Below are 22,810 nucleotides of genomic sequence, written 5' to 3' on the forward strand. Positions count from 1 at the left end.
CAAATTTCCATTTGTACCAATCAGTGTTTTAAAAGCACAGTACGTTTGTATCCTGTGATTTTGATGTGCGCGTGTTCGAGTGCCCCCACCGAATCCTCAGCTCTGCCCTTTGCTCCAGCCCGAAAATGGCTCGCTGGCCTCGTTCCTGCTTCCTAGAGAGGGAAGGATAAGAAAATGTGGATCTGCTTGAGGCTGGGGGCATCTCTATAGACAGATCCACTGTGGAGTTTTCCCTGACTTGTTCTGTAAGTTTGTTAGATTTAATTGGTGATGGAAACATACATTAAGTTTTCGAGTCTGAAGCATACTTTTAATTTGGCTATTCCTACTTGCAGAGGTTTTGTTGCCTTTGCAGAGCAGCCCTAGAGCCCATGGAGAGGTTTCCTTACGCAGGGAACTAAAGCAAAGAAGTGTTCCTGTACTGCTTTACTGCTGCTCAGGGATGTCCATCTACAAGGGTCAATCCAAATAAAACCCCTGGAGACATCCTTGGTATGATGGTCAGGTCTTCAGTGCCAAATACTCTGCTTTGTGCTCTGAGGTGATATCTACATCTGCTCTGTGGGCCAGACTAAAGGTCTAAAGGTGCTGAGTTGTCTGTCCTGGAGGCAGAAATTAACCTTGTAGACAATAGTGGAAATGGCAAGGAATGTTTTCCCTTGTTGCTGTGCTGTCTTTGAGTAGCCAGTTCACATAGTGGGGAGTATTCATGCCTCTGCATTCCCGAGTTTAGTACTAGGAATACAAAGTGCCATCCCCAGCTGGCCTTGGAGCTGGCTTTGTGCTGCAAATGCTTGTCCGCTGGGAACCAGAAGCCAGATGTGCTTCACATAGTTTCCAGGCAGCACTGATCCATCAGATGACAGTAGCTATTGAGTGCTCTTATGGTGGCCCAGAGACACAAAGATGAAAGCTTGATGCCTGTCAGCACCTCCCTTGCCATTCCTGTGTGTCTTCAGTTTTCACTTCAGTCCACCTCACAAAAGCAAATGCCACAGAATATGATGTTGCAATGTTAATAACTTTTTTTTTGAGGAGGAGGAAAATCCCAAGTTTTGTAATTTTGAACTGCCAGACAAATTCGGGATTCATTGAACTTTTTCAAATATTTTCCTGCACCAGTCTTAGCTGGGAACCCACCTTCCTCTTTAGAAGCATTTTCTGCAGCATTTCCTGGATGATTTTTAGTATGGAAGATGAACAATATTTGAATGCCCTCTCAAGAAAATGTATTTTCATGGAGGATAAAAGCTCTGATGAACAGCCAAAAGGAAAAGCCTAAAGAGATACGTGGAATAATTTCTTAGAGTGGTTTATGTGGTTTCCCAGCTGCTCTGCCTTTAAACAGCCTCTTTACCCCAACTCAGGAGCTCCACCAATTGTAAAAGCAAAAACTAACCAGTGCCAGATTCAAGTCTCAAAATACAAACCCTCTGAGATACAGGGAGTGAAGAGGTGGGGGGTGGGTTCATAAGAAAACTTCTAAGCATTACTGTAGCATAAATAATATGGCATCTTTCACCTCAAATAGCCTAACACTTCATAAAGTGATATGAGCTTCACTAGTTGCTGAAACACAGCTATTTCTGAAGTGGAACCTGATCTCTTTCTCTCTCTCTCTCTCTTTTTTTTTTTTTCTTTTAAACTAGCAGACAGCAGTGTTTTAAGGTGGAGAGTGAAGGATACAGTATACAACCAATCACAAATATAAATCTAGGAAGGCTTTGCAAAATGGAAAGATCAAGCAAAATCTGTTTTTATTAATAACATGCGTCCTGGTGTCTCATAAGCTCGTGTCTTTAATTTATAAGAGTTCATCTATATGAGCAACTCAAGGTTTTGTCGTCTTTCTTTCTGCAATTGTGTCTTACGGGCCTGTGGTAGCAGATGCTCTGGCTCTTCTCCTCTCTTCATTCAGTTTAATGTCCAAGTCCCGGAGCTGGTTGAGGAACCCAAAATTCGGGCAGATGTTTCTTTGAGCACCCACTGTCTTCAGAGCATCCACAAGTGTCATGTTTTCATGGATCATTAAAAAGGCAAGCACTAAAGTTGCAGAGCGGCTCACTCCCATGGCACAATGAACGAGCACCTTACCTGCACAAACAAAAAGGCACAGCAAGGTGAGTGTGCTTTTGCATTTCTAAAGTGGAAAAGACAAAAGGAGGAGAAAAAAAATTAGTAGAAACAAGTTAAGAAAGCAATGGTGATAATTAGTGGATCTTCGTGCTTTCAGAGAGATCACCTCTCAGGCAAGGTAGTATTTTATACTGACCTCCTGCATCTAATTTAGGCCTAAGATTGAAATAGCTGAAATTTTCTGTGGAAGGAGAAGCTTTCTGTGACTAAACTTGTTAGTATAGTTTTCTGTGGAAAATAACAAGTTTTGGCAGAGAAATTTGGCCCAGCCCTGACTGTGATCACTGGCAAGTCCCACAAACTCTGTGGGATAGTCTGCCTGTAAAAATGGAGTTGTAATTTACTGTATCTCAGCAGCCCAGTGTGAGCTATAACTGAGGATTTAATAAAGCACTCCAGTGAAAGCAGCAGATCCTGCAGCCAGCCAGAGTCAAAGCAAACTCTGGAACAAATGGAAATTATGATAACTAGGCCATAATCCAAATTCTGCTGACAAAAATTCAGCAGCCTGCAGGTCAGGCTCGTAGTTTTTGACTTAGTTCATTAACTTCTGCTGCTTCTCTAGCTTAATAGACAGGCTGAATAAAGCTCCAATTCTGTGAAGTACTTGAGTGTGTGAAGCATTTGAGGCAGCACTGAAGCTCCTCTGCTCCCAGAGGGGGCAGGAGCAGCATGCAGGGCAGGATCCCCAGCTGGAGCCCTGTCAGTGCGTGAGGGGTGGGAGGGACGTGTGGAAGCACACAGATCCCACTGATTCCTACAGGATGGGCCCACGGGGCAGCATCTGCCCTTCCCTCTACACTCTGGTCCTAGAGCTTGCCCTTCCTTCCACCATGCTGAGCTGGGGGAAGCCAGTCTTCTGCAGCTCCTGGGGACCTGGCACAGCCACCTTCCCTGCAGCACATGGCATAGGCACCCTTCTCCATCCTCTGCTCAGTGGTTCTGCATGTACTGCCTTGAACCATATGCTGATTCTGAGCTCTGTTGGTGCCTGTTACTGCAATGAAAAGTCATTTGGCTTGTGTTGAAATTTCCTCCCAAAGCTTATCTTTGCTTCTCTCTTACCTCCTGAAGAGTTTAAGGCCTTGCGTATGAAATTGGCAGCATCATAGAAGAAGATACTTAAATTGAAGGAAGGATCATCAAATGCTTCCACTCCATAGTACTCTATTTGCAGATCTGCATAATATGTGGCTCCTGTGTTGCCGTTATATAGTCCATCTGCTGCATTAAGGATATGAGTAATGTTGAGGCCTTGAAGTATAGTTTTGCTCCTAGCAGCCCACCTGTTAAAAGACATGAAGGGCACATTGGCAACGTTCCTAACCTTCTGCAAAAATAGCATGGTTTAAAGTTAGTGCCTGCTCCCACTACAGAAGATGCAGGAACTGCATCCTGCTTAGAGAGGAGCAAATTTCAAGAAGAACATAGTGCTCTGTGTGTGAAAAATGTGATATAGAGATGTGGAAAGCAGCAGGAGCACAGACTTGCCAGTGGGATACTGTCAGTTAAGCAAATGCCTCCCAGCAGTTAATCCCTGGGAACATGGCTTACTGTATGAAGTGGTCAAGATTTCCTTAAATATTTGTTTAGGAACTTTTAGAGCTAATCTCTCATTGATAGGGTGCCTGGTCTCAAGAGTGAGAACTCGCACAAATGCAGCAACACCTTGTTCCTGGTTTGGACATGAAGTGGATGAACTGTGTTCACCAGCTAGGTGAACCCCACTTCCCACCATAAACTAGGACTAAAGGCATTCTACAAAATTCTGAACATTAACTGATACATTCAGGAGGAGGAGGAGCTGGGGAAAATGAGCTAATGATCTAGGTAATCTGCAGTAATCCAATTGAAAGGAAATAGCAATAAATATTATTGGTCACAAGAATAAGGTATTTAGATGAAAATTCCTGTTTGATATTTTCTGTTTTATCATCTTTGAAAGAGAGCTTGGATTTGCAATGTCAAGATGTGACTATTGTACAATTCATCTGGGTCTTCATCCTTCTGGGTCTTCATCCTGCTACCCCTATTTGAGGATTAGGGCTACTAGCCTCCTGTCTGCTGCCTTAGAGCAGAGTTTCCAGGCCACATAATGCATCTCAGAATTGACATCAATCTGGCATAGGTTCTTTGAGTGCTTTAGTCTAGAATACAAATAATTTTTACCTTGCCAAATCTAAGGTGGCTCAAAGAATATAAAAAAACAAGCCAGACATGCTATGAGTAAATCACCATTTTGCATGTCATGTTTTTCTTGACATCCAAGGTCTTTACATCATCAGTTTTGGAAGCTTGTATCACAAAAACTTTCCTGAAGACCCAAAAGCTGCTTCCCAGTGTACCACATCCTTTCCTCTTCCCAGGGAGTGATTACAGCCTAACAATAGGACCATGTGCTCTTACGCATCTCCCAGGTAGATATTTGGCCAGACTTGGTCCACATGATTTTCAGAACCTCCTCTGAGCCACAGGAGCTGCTGGAGATCTGCTAGTGCTGGAGTTTCATAGGAGGTGCTGCTAGTGTGAGATGAACGGTCTCTGGTGTGAAGCATCTTGCATGCACTCAGGCTCTTTCAGAGACAGCTTTTCTGAAATGAATTGAAAGGAAATTTTCATGCAGAAATACTATTCCCTAGAAAGTAGACCTGTTCATTACCCTCCAAATAGGATTACATTATTAGAACTAGTGTGTGCAGCAGGGCCTGCAGGTGTTTCTAAAAGCATCTAGAGAGCAGGACTGACTCAGGGGTAGGACTCCACAGGCATGTAATTTCTCCCCTGAGAAAGCAGCATAAGATAATGTGATTTAATTTCTTGTCAAGTAACACTGTTGGTAAAGAGCATCTGCACCACCTGAATGCAGACTGGATGAACCTTGTAGGCACAGGTATCATTTCTCTTTTTGTGGAAGAGCTACCAGAGTATTTGTGTACAGTCGATTCTGATTAGTTAAAACTGGAAGTTTTTGAATGCATCGTTAAACTGACTTACACTTACAAAGCTTCTAGGGCCAAGGTGAAAATCTTAGGATGTGTATGTGAGAGCCATCTCTATGGTGTATGTGTACACACAGACACTGTGTACATACAATTTTATTTCATTTATAGTGATGTATTTAAACACACGTACATACATGTATATATAGGAAAGGATTTTTACATGCATATATAAACATATATATATATGTCTGTATGCATAGAAAGAGAAATTGAGAGGATTTGAACTACTTTGTTCTCTTTCAGTTGAAGATCCCTGGACACTTAGCTATACTGGTATTCTTACGCCTGTGTGTGTCAATCTCTCCTCTGGGAGCTGTTCCACTTTGTATAAATAATGTGATAGCTACTTCCCTCCAAAGAGGGACCATTTCTCTTGTCTGAGGGGCAGGGTACTTACCCAGGATGTGAGAAAAAAGAGCATTTTTGAAATTATAGAGCTAAGAGTTCTGGCATTGTTGTCCTGTTGAGAATCCCATCTAGGGCTCCCTCACGGGTCTGTGAGATCACAGACCTGTGCACCCTCACAGATCATGCTGTGGAACATGGGCAACCCTTTTGCAATGCTGTTTGCTAGTTCAGAACCAGCAAGCCCAGGCCAGATGGTTCAGCTGGAAGCAAAGCTCAGGCAAGAGCAAGATATCCAAGCAGCCCCTTCTCTGAGACTTTAGGATCATTTCTCCTGCCTGGATCTCATTATCCTTAATTGCTGTTCTTGCCCCCTGAAAATATTCATGAGCTTTATTTGGTTGCTTGTTCTTACTGGAGTCATAATCAATGTGGAATGCACAGTAGAACTCTTACCAAAGTAGAGTAAAGGATGTTTATTCTAATATGGCATCAGCTTACACTCTAACACCTGTATGCCTAAATCTAAAGTTTGGGTTTATTTTCTCAGGAATTTTAGAAAACAAGTGCAGATGGGACCTTCAGAAGTCACCTGGTCTGTCCCCTGCCCCACAGCAGCAGCAGCTATATGGATGTTGCTCCTAAAACAACAAATTTGTCTATGTATGTTATTTCTAACTGTGTAAGCTGATTTGAGGAATAAGCAGGAAGCAAGGGAGAATATATATTTTACTTACAGAAAAAGAAGTGGAGTTGATGTGAGGTATATTACTGAACATACACATATATTTCTGTGACCTCAGTCTAAATTTGCTTCCTTTGCCCCTTCCTCCCTCCTCCTCCCCACAAATGTTAAGTGCAGTTATAGCTTTTTGTATGTTCCAATAAGAAAGAGGTCTCCCTAGGGTAACTACTTAATAAGCAAGATATGAAAAGCACAATAAAAATGATGGGAGACATAGGAAAAAAAATGACTGGTTTTACTTCTAATGATGGAGGAAAAGAACTGCAGGGAAGTAGAGAGAAATATAGAGATAAAAGCCTACGAATTTTTTAGGGCAGATCAAGAGCTTTGGTAAAGGAGTACATTGTGCAATCCTAGCCCAGATTAGCATGAAGAATAGCACAGAAACAGAAAATGTGCATTGCCCTACAAGTTTTACTGGCTTGTGAAAGTCATGCACTGTGCTCAAGAGCTACGCCAGCATCTTCATGATGACCTGTTTGTACTTTCACCGACACAGAACGTTAAGCTGAAGCACTAAAAGAAAATCAAGAATAAGAGAATACAGCTTCTACATCAGGAGATTCATAAGACCACAGGCTCATTTTCGAGGAGTTTGGCTGACTCTGTGTTGCTGCAAATGCTTAAGGGCTGAAGTTGTGGAGCAGATGGGTACCTAACTACCACTTCTCCTAGACCCTGCTGCTTTAAACTTCTATTGTAGCCTCTCAGTTAGTTACAGTAGTGGAGATGAAGAGCAAAGAGAATTAGATTGTGTGGCCTCTTGTTCAAGACCTGACTTTGAGGAAGTTCTCCCAGAACTGAATCATTTTGATGCTAGTGACACTTCACAGGTGACTCTGGCCTTTGCAGCCAGGGAAGGGCTTAGTAACAGAGCTCCCTTTCATAGAGAAATCCTCTTTCCAAAAAGTGTGCCAACATTGTTTTATCCACATGCCTAATGTGTGTGCTTCTTGTGTCAACACAAGCACGACTCCTCCCAAGGACACTGCTCCTGCCTGCACTGGCTTTGAAATTGGATTGCTCTGCAGGGCCTTCAGGGCAAGCTTGGAAATAGCTATAGCAGATGATTGGACTAATGAGAAGAGCAATATGAATTTTTAAATTGAAGGCCAGGGATTTTGATGAAGGTTTCCCCCACCTTCTACTTTAAGACATTGCAGAGGTAGCAAAAGTGCTGCCACTGATGACGTTTCTCTAAGCTTCTCCCTCTGGGTGGCTCCCAGAAGCTGCTCTAGTTGGAATAGTCACTGACAGCAGGAGGGCAGGAATCCCTGTACCTGAGGGAAAAATTTCTGTCTTACAATGTCACTAACATTTTCTGTGGAGATTAGACCACGCAAGTTGGATAGGATTACTTTTCTTTTAAACTATAGCCATCTCATAAGCTTCTTTCTTTCTTTCTACCTTTCTCTCCTATTTTTTTCTGCTTAAAACAACAGAAACAAGAAAGTTCAACCTATGGGAGACTTTTGAGGCTGGACAGAGATTTTAATAGCAATCCGCAAAATACAAGGTAGCACACAATCTTTAAAACTGTCTTGTCATTCTGCATAATTTCCCAAACACTTGGGGCACTGGGGTACACCCCAAATGGCCAGGCCCAGCTTGGATCCCTGTCTGGGCTGTGGAGCCTGAGTTTCCCCAGTGGTTGCCCTGGAGGTCTGGGCTGGAAGTGGCTGTGGGTGGCATGGCCTGGCTGCAGGGAGCACCCAGGAAAAGCTGTGGGTGTCTCCCTGCTGTTTGCACGCAGCTGGGTGCAGCTCCTGGGGGACCCAGTCATGCCAGAACCTTGTCCACAAAAACCTAGTGGAGCTTTGTATCTCCCCAACATTGTCCAGCCACTTGAATGCTACAGTCTGCAAAGTATTTTGGTTTGGTTTTTGGTTTGTTGGTTTGGAGGGCTTTTTTCCTTTCTTTCTCTATGGTGGAAACAATTGCCATTTTCTATTGAACATCTCTGGGAAAAAAAAAATCACCAAACCAGAAAAAGAAACCCCACACAAAACCCCAGAGACCTGAGTTGGCTAAAGCATTTAACAGATTTGTGTTGCATTTGCAGATTCCAGTGCAAAAAACTCAGCAAAGTTTTGGGGGTAAAAATGCAAACACTCCAATGTTGTAGATATGAAATAGTTAATTTTGTTATTTCAGAAGAAAGATATACCATTTCCATTTTTCTATTCAGTTACTTTGTTTTGGAATTTGTTCTCCTGCATTGCATAAAGTATTTACAAACATTAAAGTGTTCATTAAAGAACTGAGCTGTAGAGAGATTAAATGAATGTCTGGAGTCCCAAGAGGAGTCGGACAGGGCATTAGTTGGACTCCAGTCATCTTTCCTCTTTCCCTTTTGCTAGCACCTTCCTGGCTGGCACAGCTCTGTCTGTGGTTATGCTGATAGCCCAAATGGGGACAGGTGTCTTTCAGTAAGAAGTCCTTACATGAGATTATTGAGAGCCTCAGGCACAGCAGGGCCTGTGGTTACTACAATAGCACAAACACTTCCTAACAATAGCACGATACAGAAAGGTCCTGCAGCAAAATATCCTAAATTCCCTGTATCAGAAACCTGGCCAACTAAATGGTTCAAAATTCCAAAGTATGGGGTCAGAACATAATTCTTGTTAAAGGGAAAAAAATAAGAAGCAGCCTATTGATGCATTTGAAAATGCTGTCTACTCTGTTTTTTTCCTTCTCTTTTCTCTTAGCAAGAATCTCTGCACTCATGTTTTACACTCCTTGCTCTTTTCTCTCAGGTAGTGTGTAACACTATGGCTCTTTGTCCTCCTGATGGAAAATTCCAGATGGAAAGAAGTGTGTTTCACAAGGAAGTGATCATGTTAGTGGAATTAATCTTTTAGATACTGTAATGTGAAATATGATCTTTGTTTTTGTTAAGAAGACCCAGTCTGTGTCTCTGCACTTTGGTCAGAATGTGATGCTAAGAGAACCCAGGAGTCTCTTGAGGTAGAGCTGAAAGCTTCGTGTGCAGAAACAGGCACATTTAAAAGCAATAGCAAAGTTAAAACAGCCAGATGGGAACCTAGCAGGCAACCAAGAGGGGAACTCTCTGTTTTCCTTGCAAGCCTACGGGGGCTTGTTTGCAGGAATTAGAATCTCTCACCAGCAGTTCACTGCAGCTCTAATACCAAGCGGTATTGAAAATGAGAAGCAGGTTATGGCTGATGGTTTAAATGAGGTACCTATGGGAATTTAGAAATGAGATCCTGGACTTGTCTTGGTGTAGACTGTGCACATGGCAGAGCAATATTGCTTTCTTGGCTGACTGCATCATATATTATGGCCTTTTATTTTGCCCACAGTCAAACAGCAGGGAATAGTAGAAGTTCATTGCTCCAGCTCACTGTTCAAACTCTGATCTGCCTCACAAGAGGCAGTGCCCCTGAATAATGGAAAGCAGAATCTGTCCCTACGCCTCAGTGCGAGTACATGTTCAATGCAGCAGTGTATAAATGCTATTGCCATTATTTTGGAGTGAAGAGAAAAGCAGAATGTACAATTAAAGCTCTGTTTGCTTCAGTTTTTAAGAGAATTTACTACCTGGGAAAGATGCCAGATCGAAGGCTCTGGAAAACACAGCCCGCCTTTTAACCGCAGTGTCAGGAAAGAGCAGGAGCAGCCCTCCAAGCCTCCTCCACGGCTTCCCCCCTTCAGCCCAGCCCAGCCCAGCTCAGATTGCAGATGCCCCTCACCCTACACTGGCAGCCGTGTTTTACAGGGTGGGAGAAAATCTGAGTCTTCACACCTCTTCACCGCTTGGTCTCCCTCCTGACATCTCCATTCACATCCGGCCCTGTACATTTATGATGGGGCCCTCTCACTTCTCCAGACGGAGCTGGAAGGTACCAACTTCTGCTTGCAAGGAGCCTGAGCTGGGCTGGAAAGCTCAAGGCTCCTTCCTCTGTGAGCCCTCCGGTTCCTGCGCAGGGCTGCCCATGGTGCTGGAGGGGCTGCTGCCCCACAGGAGCTGCATCCACCTGGGGATGGCAGAAATGCACAGGGCCATTCCAGGATAGGGAGTGATCGAAGGGCAGTAATCTGCCTCAGGCAGGGTTTGGATAGCCAGGAGAGCTCCTGGTGGTGAGGCAGGTCCCAGGTGAAATGGGAAGACAAGGGGGTGCATGGCCAGGTGCAGGTGGAGCCCAAGCATCTCAGCTCCGAGGGACCCCTGAGTGAGGCGGGAGCCCCAGCGAGGCCTCCGAGCAGCCCCATTCCAGCCACTGTTGTCCTTGGACAAGGCAGGCCCCTCGGAGGGCACAGCTTGCTGAGCTCAGTGGGGTGAGCTTCACCTGGGCCTTGCTAGTTTTTGGGGAGAGGGTGCCCCCTTAGAGAAGTGTGATCCTGGAGAGTGTTTCGTCTTCTCTGCAATGTAATAGATCTGCACATATTTTCCCAAAACTCATGTCATTCCAAGGGGGGAAAACTTTAGTGTTGCCCCCCTCCCACCTCCCCCAACCCTCCTCTTTGAGTCATGCAGCCTAGGAAGAAGAACTTGCCCACACACATGACTAAGGCTGCAGGAAAGGATGGTGTAGAAATGGAGGCACAAAAATGGGGAGTCCTGCTGGCAGTGCCAGGTCATGGCTGTGGCATGACGCCAGCTTTTACATCTGCAGCTTTCAGATTCAAAGGAGATAAAAAAAGAAGTATTACCTTAGCAGCTGGCATCTCTGAGCTGTGGAATGAACCATCCCCAGCAAGACAGCGCTGCCCTCCACAGGCTCCTAGCACAATTTCTGACTGTCTCTGGATATCTGTCGAGCCTAGCATGATGCTTTCCCCTTTATTTCTCCTCTAAGGCATTCCCATCCAGGGTATCAGAGCTAGGAATTCAAGCCCCCCAAAACTACTGATTTTTTTAATGCATCTTAACTGCACTCATGCTTCCCCCTGAATTAGAATTGTCCAAAGTCCTGCTGCCAGCAGCCATAACTGTGCTATATACTGTAATCAGGGGAGCACACAATCACCATGCAGCTAACTGCTTCTAATAGTAGAAACTTCACTCTAATCTTATATAACGCCAGTAATGGAGCAGAGAGGCTGTGGCTTCTGAGGAGCTTAGACAGAAAGCTTTCTTGGGCAGCTCATGCCCTGAGGGCAGAGAAGCTGCAGCTGCAGTGAGAGCAAGAAAAACAAAATGACCTTGATATTGATAACAGTTCAGTGAGTGCTGTCACAGCCAGTGCTGTGCCAAGACTTCATTGGTGTCACAGGCTGTGGATAGGTGTAAGTTGTGGGCAGTTCTGATAAAAATGGTGTCAAAGAGGCCAGACTGAGAGAGGAATGCAGGGAAATAATGTCTTGCAAGCTTCAGGAAAGACAAACAAGCATGTTAATATATTGCTGTTAAAAGGGGCTCCAAAGCACTTGCATTTCTGCAGGCAGTATGGATTTGTGTGACTGTCGATTAAAGGGGTTTTTTCTTCTCCTTGATTTACTGCTCAAATGATTTTTATCTGACTGCTGCTTTCAATACAAAATTGACAATGCTGTCAAGTTTGCAAGATTTCAGAATATTTGAAGGCATGAGAAAGGGGTTTTGATATTCCTCAGTCGTTTGGCAGGAGTTGCTTTGAGCTGTCTCTCCCTGTCCTTTTAACATAAGCACTGAAGTGCTCTTCTTGCTTTGCCTTTCTTGAAGAGTACATACAAAAAAGGCACCTTTTTCTAAGGTTGACAAAGCTGTACAAATTCTTTGCTACGGAATCAAGAGAAAACTTCAAAACTCTGCAGAGGAAGATCTATTTTGGCACTTGAGTTTTTCAGGCATATCATAGAGCTTTCCGGCAACATTCTCAGCACTCTTGGGGCAGAACGGAATGTTTTTTCTTTAGATTTTCTTTTCAACTGCTGACTTTAAATCATTATTTGATTTTGATTAAGTCATCTTTTACGAAAAGTGATTGTAGGTCACAAAGGAATTGATCACTGATGAACACATGAGAATAACCAAAAGGAGATATTAAGACACAGAACTGGGATTTCCTGTCTCTTGAAAATTTTGATTATGTGGCTGATGAGTATTTGCTCCTAATTTCTTACCTTAAATTTGAAGAAATAAAACTGTGAGTGGTTCTCCTGTTGCACCTCCCTGGTATCAGGGTGCCAGGTAAATCAGAGTAAATTAGGAACTGCCTCCTCAGGGGCTGTGGACAAAGAAGGGTATGCAGCTGCCTCTCCAGGCTGTGAAGGATGAGGGCAGTGGGGACATGCTGCTGCTGCATGGAATGCCCAGTCCCAAGGTCACTGGGAAGGAGTTTACCTGCCTGGCCCTGCTGCAATGTCTCTGTGAGAAGCAGCCAGCACGGTGCTGTCCCACTCCTGAGACTGAGGCTATGCAAGCCTTGCAGTTGGCCAGGCAGGGCAGAAGCAAGGGTTGTTTTGCGCCAGCAAGTTTTTGGAGATTATTTTCACTTTATCTGGCCAGGTTTTGTGCTGTTGTTTTTCTGATTGTGTTTTGTGCTGTGGCTTGATGTGGACTGTGTGTGGATGGCAAGGCTGGTAGGTGGGCTGATGGAGGGGGGCAGAGCATCCAGCAGAGCAGCAGCCTCAGGACTCCCAAGAGGGAGACTTGGGCACAAGTAGAAGGAAGGAGCCTGTCCTTGCTGGAGGTTGTGCCTGCTGCAGGTGTTTTACAGCTCAGAGTTTGGAAACAGATTGCAAACACAACAGTTCATTTTCCAAAAGCAACTGAGACATTCTCAGGTACAATGGCAATGGGAGCCACCGGTGAGCTATAAATAGCACTGACATCCTTTCTTTCCAGTGCCTGGCATCCCAAGCAGTCATTTTTGTGGGTCCTACTGAAAATGAGCAAAGCTTTGAAGAGCTTTTCATTTATACTCTCTTTTCAGACTGGAAATTTTCTTAGTAAGTAGTGACTAGTTTTTGTTACTGGCTCTGAATTTTGCATTTATTTTAAGGGAAAATACTGGGATTTTTTTCTTTTCGATTTTTTTAAAAATTATCATATATAATTTTAATATTTTTACCTCAACTGTGTGGGAAGAGCTATTGTGGCAGGAGAGTTGAGATCAAAAGTATTCATTTTCAAAAATCCTCTGTGCAATTGTAGGAAAAGTGGAAAAAACCCCAGGAACCTACATTCAGTCTTATATAAATATTATATGCATTTTTAACATTATGCATTTTAAATAATGAAAATGGTTTGGTTTAAAGAATTAAGCAAATAATGCAGGATGTTTGGGCAGGTTTTGTGGTGTTTGGATTGAGAGACCAGACATCAATAGTGGTTGCAGTGAAAGGAAAAGCTTTATGTGCCTGTCAGACAAGATCTTCCTATGGGTTGATAGGAAACAAAGATGGCTTTGTTAAGGAGCTATGAAGACCTGACAGCAACACTGGCAAAAAGGAGCCTTTTCAAAATATTTAGTGTTCGTTTGCTGAAGTCTTGTCGTAACATGATAAAGTCTCACCTGTTATGCAACTCTCCTTTGCTCTCTACAGACAGCAGAAAACACAAGGTCTACAAAACAAACACTTTGCTCTGGGATAACCAGAGAACCCCCACTACAAGATCAACTAGTGGAGCTGGAAGAATTAGCCAAGCTCTTAAATATGCAAGAGGGGCTGTATTTTTTGCAACGATGCCAACTAACCTAATTATGGATTAGACTGTTTTACTGACAACCCTGGTCTTAGGCCAGCGGGCAGCGCTGCTGCTATTGAAACGCTGTGATTTTTCCTGCTGCCACAAGATGGCAGGAAAAAACAATGTTGCGGGATTTAAAAATACACAGCGACGGGCATCGCAGGACGGAATACACTCCAGGTCGTCATTTAAAGGGAGAACTTACAAGAAACTGTACACCTTGGATGGAAGAAAAATGTGAAATGGACTGAATTCGTTGGATTGGTATTGGCCTGGGTGTATACATCAAAAGAGCTACACCATATCCTTTCTAATGCAGGTTTCCTTTGTGAGAAAAGCCTGTGACAGTGCTCATTTCTTTCCTGTACACCGGGCAGTTAGGTCTGTTTTTTTCTGCTGGCAAAATCTGTTGTACAAACCAGTCCAAGACATAATGCACTCCCCTAAAGTAAAAAGCAGGGGGATTGTTTTAGTCTTTTATACTGCCTTTATCCAAATATGGTTCTCTTCCCATTCTCTGTTCCTCCAGCCATAGTAGGAAAAGAGCCAATCTAGGGGACACTGCTCTGGCTTTGGGGAACAGCGGGAGACCCGAGGGCAGCAGCGGGCAGGAGGGCACCCCTGGGTGCTCACAGGCTGCTGCACTGGGGTGCTGGGCTGGGCAGGGGGGTCTAATCTGTGCCACTCCTACCTGTTCTCCTGGAAAACTCACCCTGCAGTGCAATGGGTGTCACAGGAGCTGCTCTTTGGAAGAGGGCCGGGATGGGGGACTCTGTGCTGTTCATGCTCTCTCCCCAACTGCTTCCACTTCAAATACTTTTTTTAAAGGAAAAAAACCCTCTATAAGAACAGAAATTGGTTTGGAAAGTATAAGCAAACTGGCTGAGGGCTTTGAGTTATCCAAAGGCATTCCTCCTCAGCAGCCAGTGTGGTGGTTCCCCTGCATTCTTCTAACAGATAAAAGAAAGCTGTGGAAAACTCACAAAGATTATTGTGTGTCAATGGCAATTACCAGGAGCTCATCACGTGGTAGAAGTAAATTCTGAATGGCATCACTGTGCTGGTCCTGGTGGGTCCCAGCCCTGCTCCCGGCCCTGCCACACCACTGCTCCCCGGCCTGGCCTGGCCGGGCCTGGCCTAGCCTGGCCTGAGCCAGCCTGGCCTAGCCTGGCCTGGCCGGGCCTAGCCTGGCTTAGCCTAGCCTGACCTGACTGCCTGGCCTTCCCTCACTGAGACACCAAGGACGTCCATCAGCAGCCTTTGCAGTTTATCCGGAGAGAGGACAAAGCTCATGGTCATGGCAGCTGTGCTGCCCCGTGGCAGTGGCTTCCCCAGAGCCTCCTACTGCACCAGCCTGCTCCTCACCCACCCAGCCTTCCTCCTTACCCATCCAGCCTGTTCCTCACCCACCCAGCCTTCCTCCTTACCCATCCAGCCTGTTCCTCACCCACCCAGCCTTCCTCCTTACCCATCCAGCCTGTTCCTCACCCACCCAGCCTTCCTCCTTAACCATCCAGCCTTCCTCGCCACCCACCCAGCCTGCTCCTCATCCACCCAGCCTGCTCCTCACCCATCCAGCCTGCTCCTCACCCACCCAGCCTGCTCCTCACCCACCCAGCCTGCTCCTCACCCATCCAGCCTGCTCCTCACCCACCCAGCCTGCTCCTCACCCACCCAGCCTGCTCCTCACCCATCCAGCCTGTTCCTCACCCATCCAGCCTGTTCCTCACCCACCCAGCCTTCCTCCTCACCCATCCAGCCTTCCTCGCCACCCATCCAGCCCGCTCCTCACCCATCCAGCCTGCTCCTCAGCTATCCATTGATCTTTCTTTCTCACCCTCAACCCTTTTGGTACAGCAATGAGCCTGCTGTCCCCAGAGAACATAAAGACAAAATCCTGGCCAAAGAGGGAACCATGAGAACAGAGCTAAGGTTATGACTTTGTAAATGTTTATCTTCAGTCTGTATTTGATGTCTGGATAATAAGGTGACCAGGGTCTTACAGAAATGTTAGGCAGGTTAAAAAACAGAGGGGCACAGAGTAGTTTTCTTAAGCTGCAACACAGAGCATGTACAGGGCCTTACTATTCCCCACTTGCCACCTTTGTGGCTGAGGGATGCTTTCATGCAGTGTCTCTTCCTCAGCCCTTCAGATCTGAGCTGTAGGTATGGTTGATACAGGTGTGCTTCTTTTTCTTTTTTTTTTTTTTGCTAAAAAGAATGGCTTTCCCTTTGTACTGTTTGCATTTTGTCATTGCTGCTTTGGCTCACTTACCCTTTTCCTCAGTTTGGTAAAAAAGCTGTCTGTGAAAACAAGAATGAAAAAAAAATTATCAAAGACAGGGTTTTTTTATATATAGACGGGGAAGAAATGTTTCAAAGTGTATCTATCAGGTTATGCACCTAAGTATTATTTCCTTGGAAATCTTTCACTTACAGTGCTTAATTAGTCTGTGCAAATCCATTGCCAAAGAGGTAATTGCCCATTTTTATAGAAGGATCAGAAACAAAAACACTTCAGGCTATTGTTCTAAAAAATCTAAAAAAATAAAATATAAAGGAGTTATGGAAAGAATACGTTTCAGGGCATCATCCAGCCTTGCTTGAAACTATGCAAATTCACTTGGTGAAAACAACAGCAGACACAATGAAATGAGTTGTATATGAAGAACTGAGATCTCAAATGTGATATTATGCAGAAGGTAAAGAGTCTGTACTAAATAAGTAACAGCTCAACGTGTTACCAAGGGTGCACTTTGATTTTGATGGATGTTAAAAGAACCTTTAGCCTTGAAAATAAAGAGGATAATTTCTCTCTAGGCAATGGCTGCTCGTGAAAGCCATAAAATAAGAGCACTGGAGCCCTAATTTTATAGTGCTTTTTAAATGATTTTCAAATGGTCCAGCTGCTTTGTGCCACAATAGCACAAGACAGAGATATTTACGTCGGCAATAACAAGCATGCATCAGCCTGCCTGAGCTGCTGTCCGCAGGCAGCCTGCGGGAGGCGAAACACACGTGGAAAGACGGTACTTGCCAGTGTGGATTGGTCACAATCACACCAGGGTCAGAGCCATCCTGGGAAGCCGCTTTTTCCACCCGACAACTTGATTGTTTTCCTTGTCTGTGTGTTGCCTGCAAAGCATAGGATCTATGTGGCTGCAGGGCCGGTTCTATTTTGACACTTGAGAACCTGCCAGCAATGTGTGCCTCTTAGGCCACACCGTCCTTGGCAGACGTCTCTTTTTGGAAATAGGAGGGCAAATTCAACCCTGGGTTACACTGCTGGTTTGGGGTGGGAGTTTCCACAAGGACTAGTGTGGCTCAGCTTTGATGTTCTGACACAGCACTGCATTATCTTCTCCAGAAATGCATGCATGTGGCAAGTGAACTCTGGGCAAATGCTATGGAATTCTGCTGAGATGCTGAACTGCTACCAGCAACCTTCCCCCAGGTGTTTTACCTCTGCATGTTTGGGACTTCAGTCTAAAACTACAATTTATTTCCCAAACAAATGCTCTAAGATTAGAACTACCCTGGGGTGATCTAGCTTAGCTTGCCAATTTGGGTAGTCATTTCAGCAGTTCAAAAAAAGTTTCACATTTTTTTCTTTACAGTCCCCTCTCCTTGGCGAGACATTGACAAAAGACAGAGTACTGGGAGAAACCTGCTTTTTGAGCAGAATAGGCTTTAAAGAGCAGCTCCTTAATGAAATATTCCATTAAAATTAAACAACTTGTCTCTTCCCATGTTCACTAGTGCTAGAGGCACAGCAATGTTCAAGTAATAAGAATTTTGGTGGGAACAGGAAATTTTGAGCATGAGAGAAATGTCTAATTTTTGGTTGAAAATTTATTACATTTGCAGTAATTCTCACGCCCATAAAGCTGAGACACAGCTAGGCTGAGGACATGGCAGGAAGAAGTTACCTCTGGAAAGTCCTCAGTCATTGAGCATCTACTGTCACCAGTGTGAGAAAACTGTCTCCCATTTGGGTGACTTCTTGTACAGGTTGGGCAATATTTTCCCCTTTTCATTTGCTGATCCCAATCAGCAAAACAGGTTAGCATCTTTTTTGTGTCCAGGGAGATACTTCAGAGCTTTAATTTTAAACAGAGGCCTATTTTCTCTTGGAGTTTAGTTTTCAGAGTTTTGATGAGCAGAATGGTCAGCAAATTAGGAATGTATCCCAGAGGAATACCTACCATACTTGCTGCTTTCATTTAACCAACTCGATTGAGGAATGACAGGAGCGTGCAAAATTTAGTAACATTCTATACTCTAAACAGAGAGGAAAAAATAGATTTGATGCCAAAGCTTTAGGTCATGTACATCTTTATCTCATCTTCAGATTGTTTGTCTGACATTTCTCCCTGTGGCTTTGTGTTCTTTTCATTTCATAAGAGTTTAGAGTTTACATAGGTGTATACTGTATCTTAGTTCAGTATGTAAATCCTGCAGCTTGATGAAATTGGTCATGACTGGGTAACTCTTTGGATAGCATTGCCTAGAGGAAAGGGGCAGAATGTCATAAGGTAAGCCAGAATAAAGGAAGCAGATCTGCTTTTTCTAAGAATACAGCAAATAAAGATATTTCCTTTCAAAACAGAAAGGAATACACGCAATGTTGTTCCAGGCTGTGCCATGGTCACAGATTACGTAAGTTTGTACTTCTGCCTCATTCGCATCTCATCTCATCTCATCTCTGAGAGATCCAATTTACAGCAGCTGAGATAAAGTAGCCTCCAGGGTATTACATACAGCCCTTTCATAAATCAAGAACTGCTTTTTGTTACTAGAGATCTGAGTCCAAAACCAGAGGAAAACACATGGTGTTAGGCTTTGTAAATGGCCAAATGGCATGTCTCTGCAATAGCTCTTTGCAGCTTTTGGCTGTTTCTCAAACTAGAAAGTAACTATTTTTAGTTATTTTTGTTGTGTGTGCTGACAAATCAAGAGAGAAAAATTTAAAAAAAAAAATTGGTGATTTCTGACTGAGAGCTTGAAACTATCTTCCCTTTTATAATTGTTTTCCTTTTTTCTCTCCTGCTGCAGAAGACACACTCTGATGATTACCAGTACACCATGCGTGATCCTTGCCACTGATGTGGATGTGGTTTTACTGGTCACTCCTAATCTCTCAGGATCCTGCTGTTTTCCCACGTGCCAGTGAAGACAATGTCTGTAAGTGCATAATTAGGCTTACCCAAGTGGTTGAGTGACATTTAGTTAATGCTGCTAAAGTAATTTGTGATTGCTTAATGTGAGTGCTGTGTAAGAGGAGCAGTTTACCATTGGGACAGGGACTCGCCATTTGCCCTTGTTCACGCACACAGAATGTATAGAAATGTGCAACAAGGTCAAAGTCGATTGTGTTTTCTATGAAAGCTCATGATTACAAGTAGCTCAAGTTATCTTGTTGCCTTGTAAGGTATTCCTGTCTGTAGAGCCCAGTGCCCATCACACTCTGAGACATTTTTTCCCCTTTGAGAGGTGTAAGAAAACATAAGGTAGTAGAAGAATGGTAAAAGGTTGTGATTTCTGAATACACTCATAACATATCTGGAAATGCAGAATTCCCAGTTATTTCACTTCTGAAAAGAAATACATTTAACAAGTTTTACTGACTTCAGTTTACTACAGTCACATTGAGGACTGCTGGCTGAAACAACCTACAAAAATTCACTCAGGAGGTAGCTCAGCTCCTTTTATAACTGGATTTGAAATATGTATGTTGAACACACTGAGGTTTTAGCATAGTTTGTAACCATTTTGCCTCAGCCTGTAACTGTACAATGTTTCTTTGCTGAAGTGATATTAGCCTTGCTAATCTGGTTAAACTCCAATAAATAAACCTGCCTGCTTAAGATCAGCATGAAGTTTGACTTCTGCAGGATATTTTACATATTGTTCCCTCAGCTGCTTATTATGTAGCACTTCAGAAAGCACTGTACCTTTAAACCCAAAGGGTCTTGGCCTTGGCCTTGTATATCAGCAAGGGCTGATAGCCAGACAAATATTTAATAATCAGTTTGTTGACAACTTCAAAGTCCTCCAGGATGAAAGTCATCATGTTAAGTCAGCCATCCCTACTTTATTTTATGATATATTTAACTTGTTTAAAGATGCTGAACATCAGATTTCTGATAAAGGCATAAGGAGAAATATTTCTTATAAGATACAGCATTAATTCTAGATTGATCTTTGATTTCTAAGTAGCTGCTCAGAAACTGCACATGACTGGTTCCACGGAAACAAGCAGTGACAATATATGGTACTGTTCTGGGTTATTTTAGCTCTGGCACAAGTCCTGATGCTGGCATGGGTTTGCTCAGTAACAGAAACATCCACTGTTTATTAACTTCACTGAATACTGGGTTGGGCCCTAAATGCACATACTCTGTCTATTCCCCATTTCTTATCTCCTGAAGAGTCCATCAGACCTTGTTCTCAGGTGTTGTTCCTCTTTGTGTTATTGATGTTGGCACAATAAAGAAAATTCCAGCTGTAGTACTTGATCAACTTCCAGTTTCACTGTTTGCAGTCAGTAACTCATATTTAAGCTGCTATTAGTGATCAGCTGCTGCATTAACCAAGAAACCTGTTTACATTTTTATGTCTGTTAGCTGAATGTTCTCAAAGTTCATCTTTTCCTTACTACACATCCACACTGTTGTTATCTATTTTTTTTTCATTTTATTCCCTACCATTTTCCCCCTACAAGACAGAATGTGATTGAAAGAAACATCCAAGAGTAGTTTGGGACATGTATACTCACAAGCATTAAAAGGAGGTCTTAAAACTGCACTTAAAAGGCTGTCTAAAATCAAATGTTGCTGTTACAAGAACACAATTTCCGTGACTTTTTGTCTTGAATCTTTGCCTGTACTACCTGTCAGGCTCAGTTCTACAAATCCTTACTTCTGCACATGGTTCTAATGAGTAAAGGAGTCAATCTCCGAGTGTAGTTACAAGGTTTAACCTGAAAGGCAAGGGTCGGTTTCAGACTCTCCTGGCCAAGGCAGGAGTCCAGCAAAGCACCGCACGTTGTTGTGGCTTCTGCCTTGGCACAGCCAGGCTGTGACAGGGCCCCATGGTGCTGGGTGTGCCCAGGGCCTCCTGCTGCCTGCCACCTCCTGCCTGCAGGTGCAGGGACATCAGGAAGCAGGCAGCAACTTGGAAAACCCAGTTTTGTAAATGCAGATTATTTCCCCAATGTCACCTAGCTCGTTTTTTGGCTTTGATGTTTCATAGCTAAAAGAACGGCCACTTTAGCTGTAATCAGCAGGCAATCAGCAGGGTTATCAGTTCCCCTTGCTTCTCTCCTGTAGGAATTATTGTAATTTCTAGATATTTCAACAAGTTTGCAACCTGATGATGGTGAAAAAACCCCTTGTTTTGGCATAACATTGGGCACTAGGCATGTTGAGTGCAGATGATTGCATGCTTTCTCTATGCTTCAGAGTGAAATACCCATCTGCAGAGTTTTCAGAAATAGTGAAGTCTGCTGTCATTCAGAATATCCATAGATTTATCAGAAATTTCTACTGCAAAACAAGTTGTCATATAAACAGCCAAAATCAGAATACTTTTTAATGTGAAAATTTCCATTCCAGTTAAAATTACACCAAAAAAAGTAAAAAACCCCAGTTATTCAATTTTAAGGCTGCTCAGGATCATGAGTCTGTTTTGTGCTTTGTATGGTAAATGCTGCAGCATTTATAAAATCTGTATGTTGCACAATTATAAAATAATACAAAGCAATAAAGAGAGTCTAATTCTCTTTTTAATCGTTTTTCTGTGCAGTAGGTTCTTTCCTTAATGGATAGTCCTTTTACTTTCTTCTGTGCTAATCTTAAGTCTATTTTAAGGCAATGGAGTTTACCAATGCTAACTAAATCAAGTTGGACAGCACATATTAATGAGTACTGTATTCCCCAGCCCTTCAGAACAGCTCAGCCTCAAATAACACTTACATATTGCCTATGTAGAGATTAGGCCACTCTTCAGCCACGTGATTTAATTCCACCTTGCAGCTGTCCCAAATATCTGGCAGCTCCTGGGCAGAGGGACTGCCAGGCTCAGAGCATTCCTGGGCTGACAGGGTCTGTCTTCAGGTGCTGACCCCCTTGGAGGCCTCACGCAGAGTCAGGCAGAGGAGGGAGGCCTGCTGGAAGCCGCTGCTGTGGAATGCACAGGGGAGGTTTTTGCTGAAGCAGGCTCTTTCTGCCGCTTGATGTTCCCAAGCAGGTGGCTGACTCTAAATACAGCTCGCGCCTTGACGCCTCCCTGGATTAGCTCAGCACTATGTCCCCGATGCAATGGGGAACAGCCAGAAAAATGAGCGTTCTGCTGTAAGCGAATCTTATGCAAAAAAATGCAACTCCCGTCCTCACATAAGCTGTGGTGCTGTTCCTGCCAGCACAGAGCTTTCCCTGTGAAAGAAATGTCAGTGCAACCCAGACGCAGTCCCAAGTGCCTCATGTGATCCAGTTCTAATAATAAGCTACCAGGAAAGAGGGGACAGCACAGCTTGAGGGTGAGTTCAAAATAAACACCATGAGAACGCCTGTCCTGGGCCTCACCCAAGGTTCACCAAGCCCGCTGTCCTGTGCCTGACTATGGCTGAAAGTGATGCCTATAGAATATATGAACAGACAAGCATGAACTATACTTGTGTATATAATAATAATAACACTCTCCCAGCTTCCAGCTAGTTGCAGTTTATGAGCTCGCTGATCTGGATGGAGTTTCTAAGTATTTGGTAACCCTGAATGCATTTCTGTCCCTCAAACTTTTCCAGTTGCCCCTTGAATGTCTGTAGGCCTTTACTCTGCAGCATCCTGTGGTACGCTGTTACACAGCTCACGTAAACCCCTCCTCTTGTTTCAGACCTGATTTCTACTGGCTGCATCTGATGCCCTCAGTTCTTGTACTGGAAAA

The 22,810-nt window shown here is 43.8% G+C and overlaps 1 protein-coding gene and 1 long non-coding RNA gene across 3 annotated transcripts in view; one reads left to right on the forward strand and one right to left on the reverse strand.

Annotated features, from left to right (window-relative positions):
* Nucleotides 1-1,374: 1,374 nt before the first annotated feature.
* DUSP13B (dual specificity phosphatase 13B) lies at nt 1,375-22,365 on the reverse strand. Of its 2 annotated transcripts, XM_063405901.1 has the most exons (5): nt 21,844-22,365; nt 16,143-16,171; nt 4,543-4,727; nt 3,202-3,422; nt 1,379-2,094 (listed from the first exon to the last, which is right to left on the reverse strand). In XM_063405901.1, exons 3-5 carry the CDS (start codon nt 4,689-4,691, stop codon nt 1,868-1,870), a joined length of 597 nt encoding a protein of 198 aa, XP_063261971.1. In that variant the 5' UTR covers nt 4,692-4,727; nt 16,143-16,171; nt 21,844-22,365; the 3' UTR covers nt 1,379-1,867. The 2 variants fall into 2 exon arrangements, with proteins under 2 accessions (XP_063261972.1, XP_063261971.1); XM_063405902.1 differs by lacking the exon at nt 16,143-16,171 and having other exon boundaries at nt 1,375-2,094.
* Nucleotides 1,983-22,810, forward strand: part of LOC134554859 (uncharacterized) — a 31,261-nt gene continuing 10,433 nt past the window's right edge. Inside the window, exons 1-2 of the long non-coding RNA XR_010081331.1 lie at nt 1,983-2,120; nt 18,923-19,051. This is a non-coding gene — a long non-coding RNA (uncharacterized LOC134554859). The remainder of the gene's footprint in view (nt 2,121-18,922; nt 19,052-22,810) is intronic.

This window comes from Prinia subflava, chromosome 9, assembly GCF_021018805.1.
Source record: "Prinia subflava isolate CZ2003 ecotype Zambia chromosome 9, Cam_Psub_1.2, whole genome shotgun sequence".
NCBI classification, from domain to species: domain Eukaryota; kingdom Metazoa; phylum Chordata; class Aves; order Passeriformes; family Cisticolidae; genus Prinia; species Prinia subflava.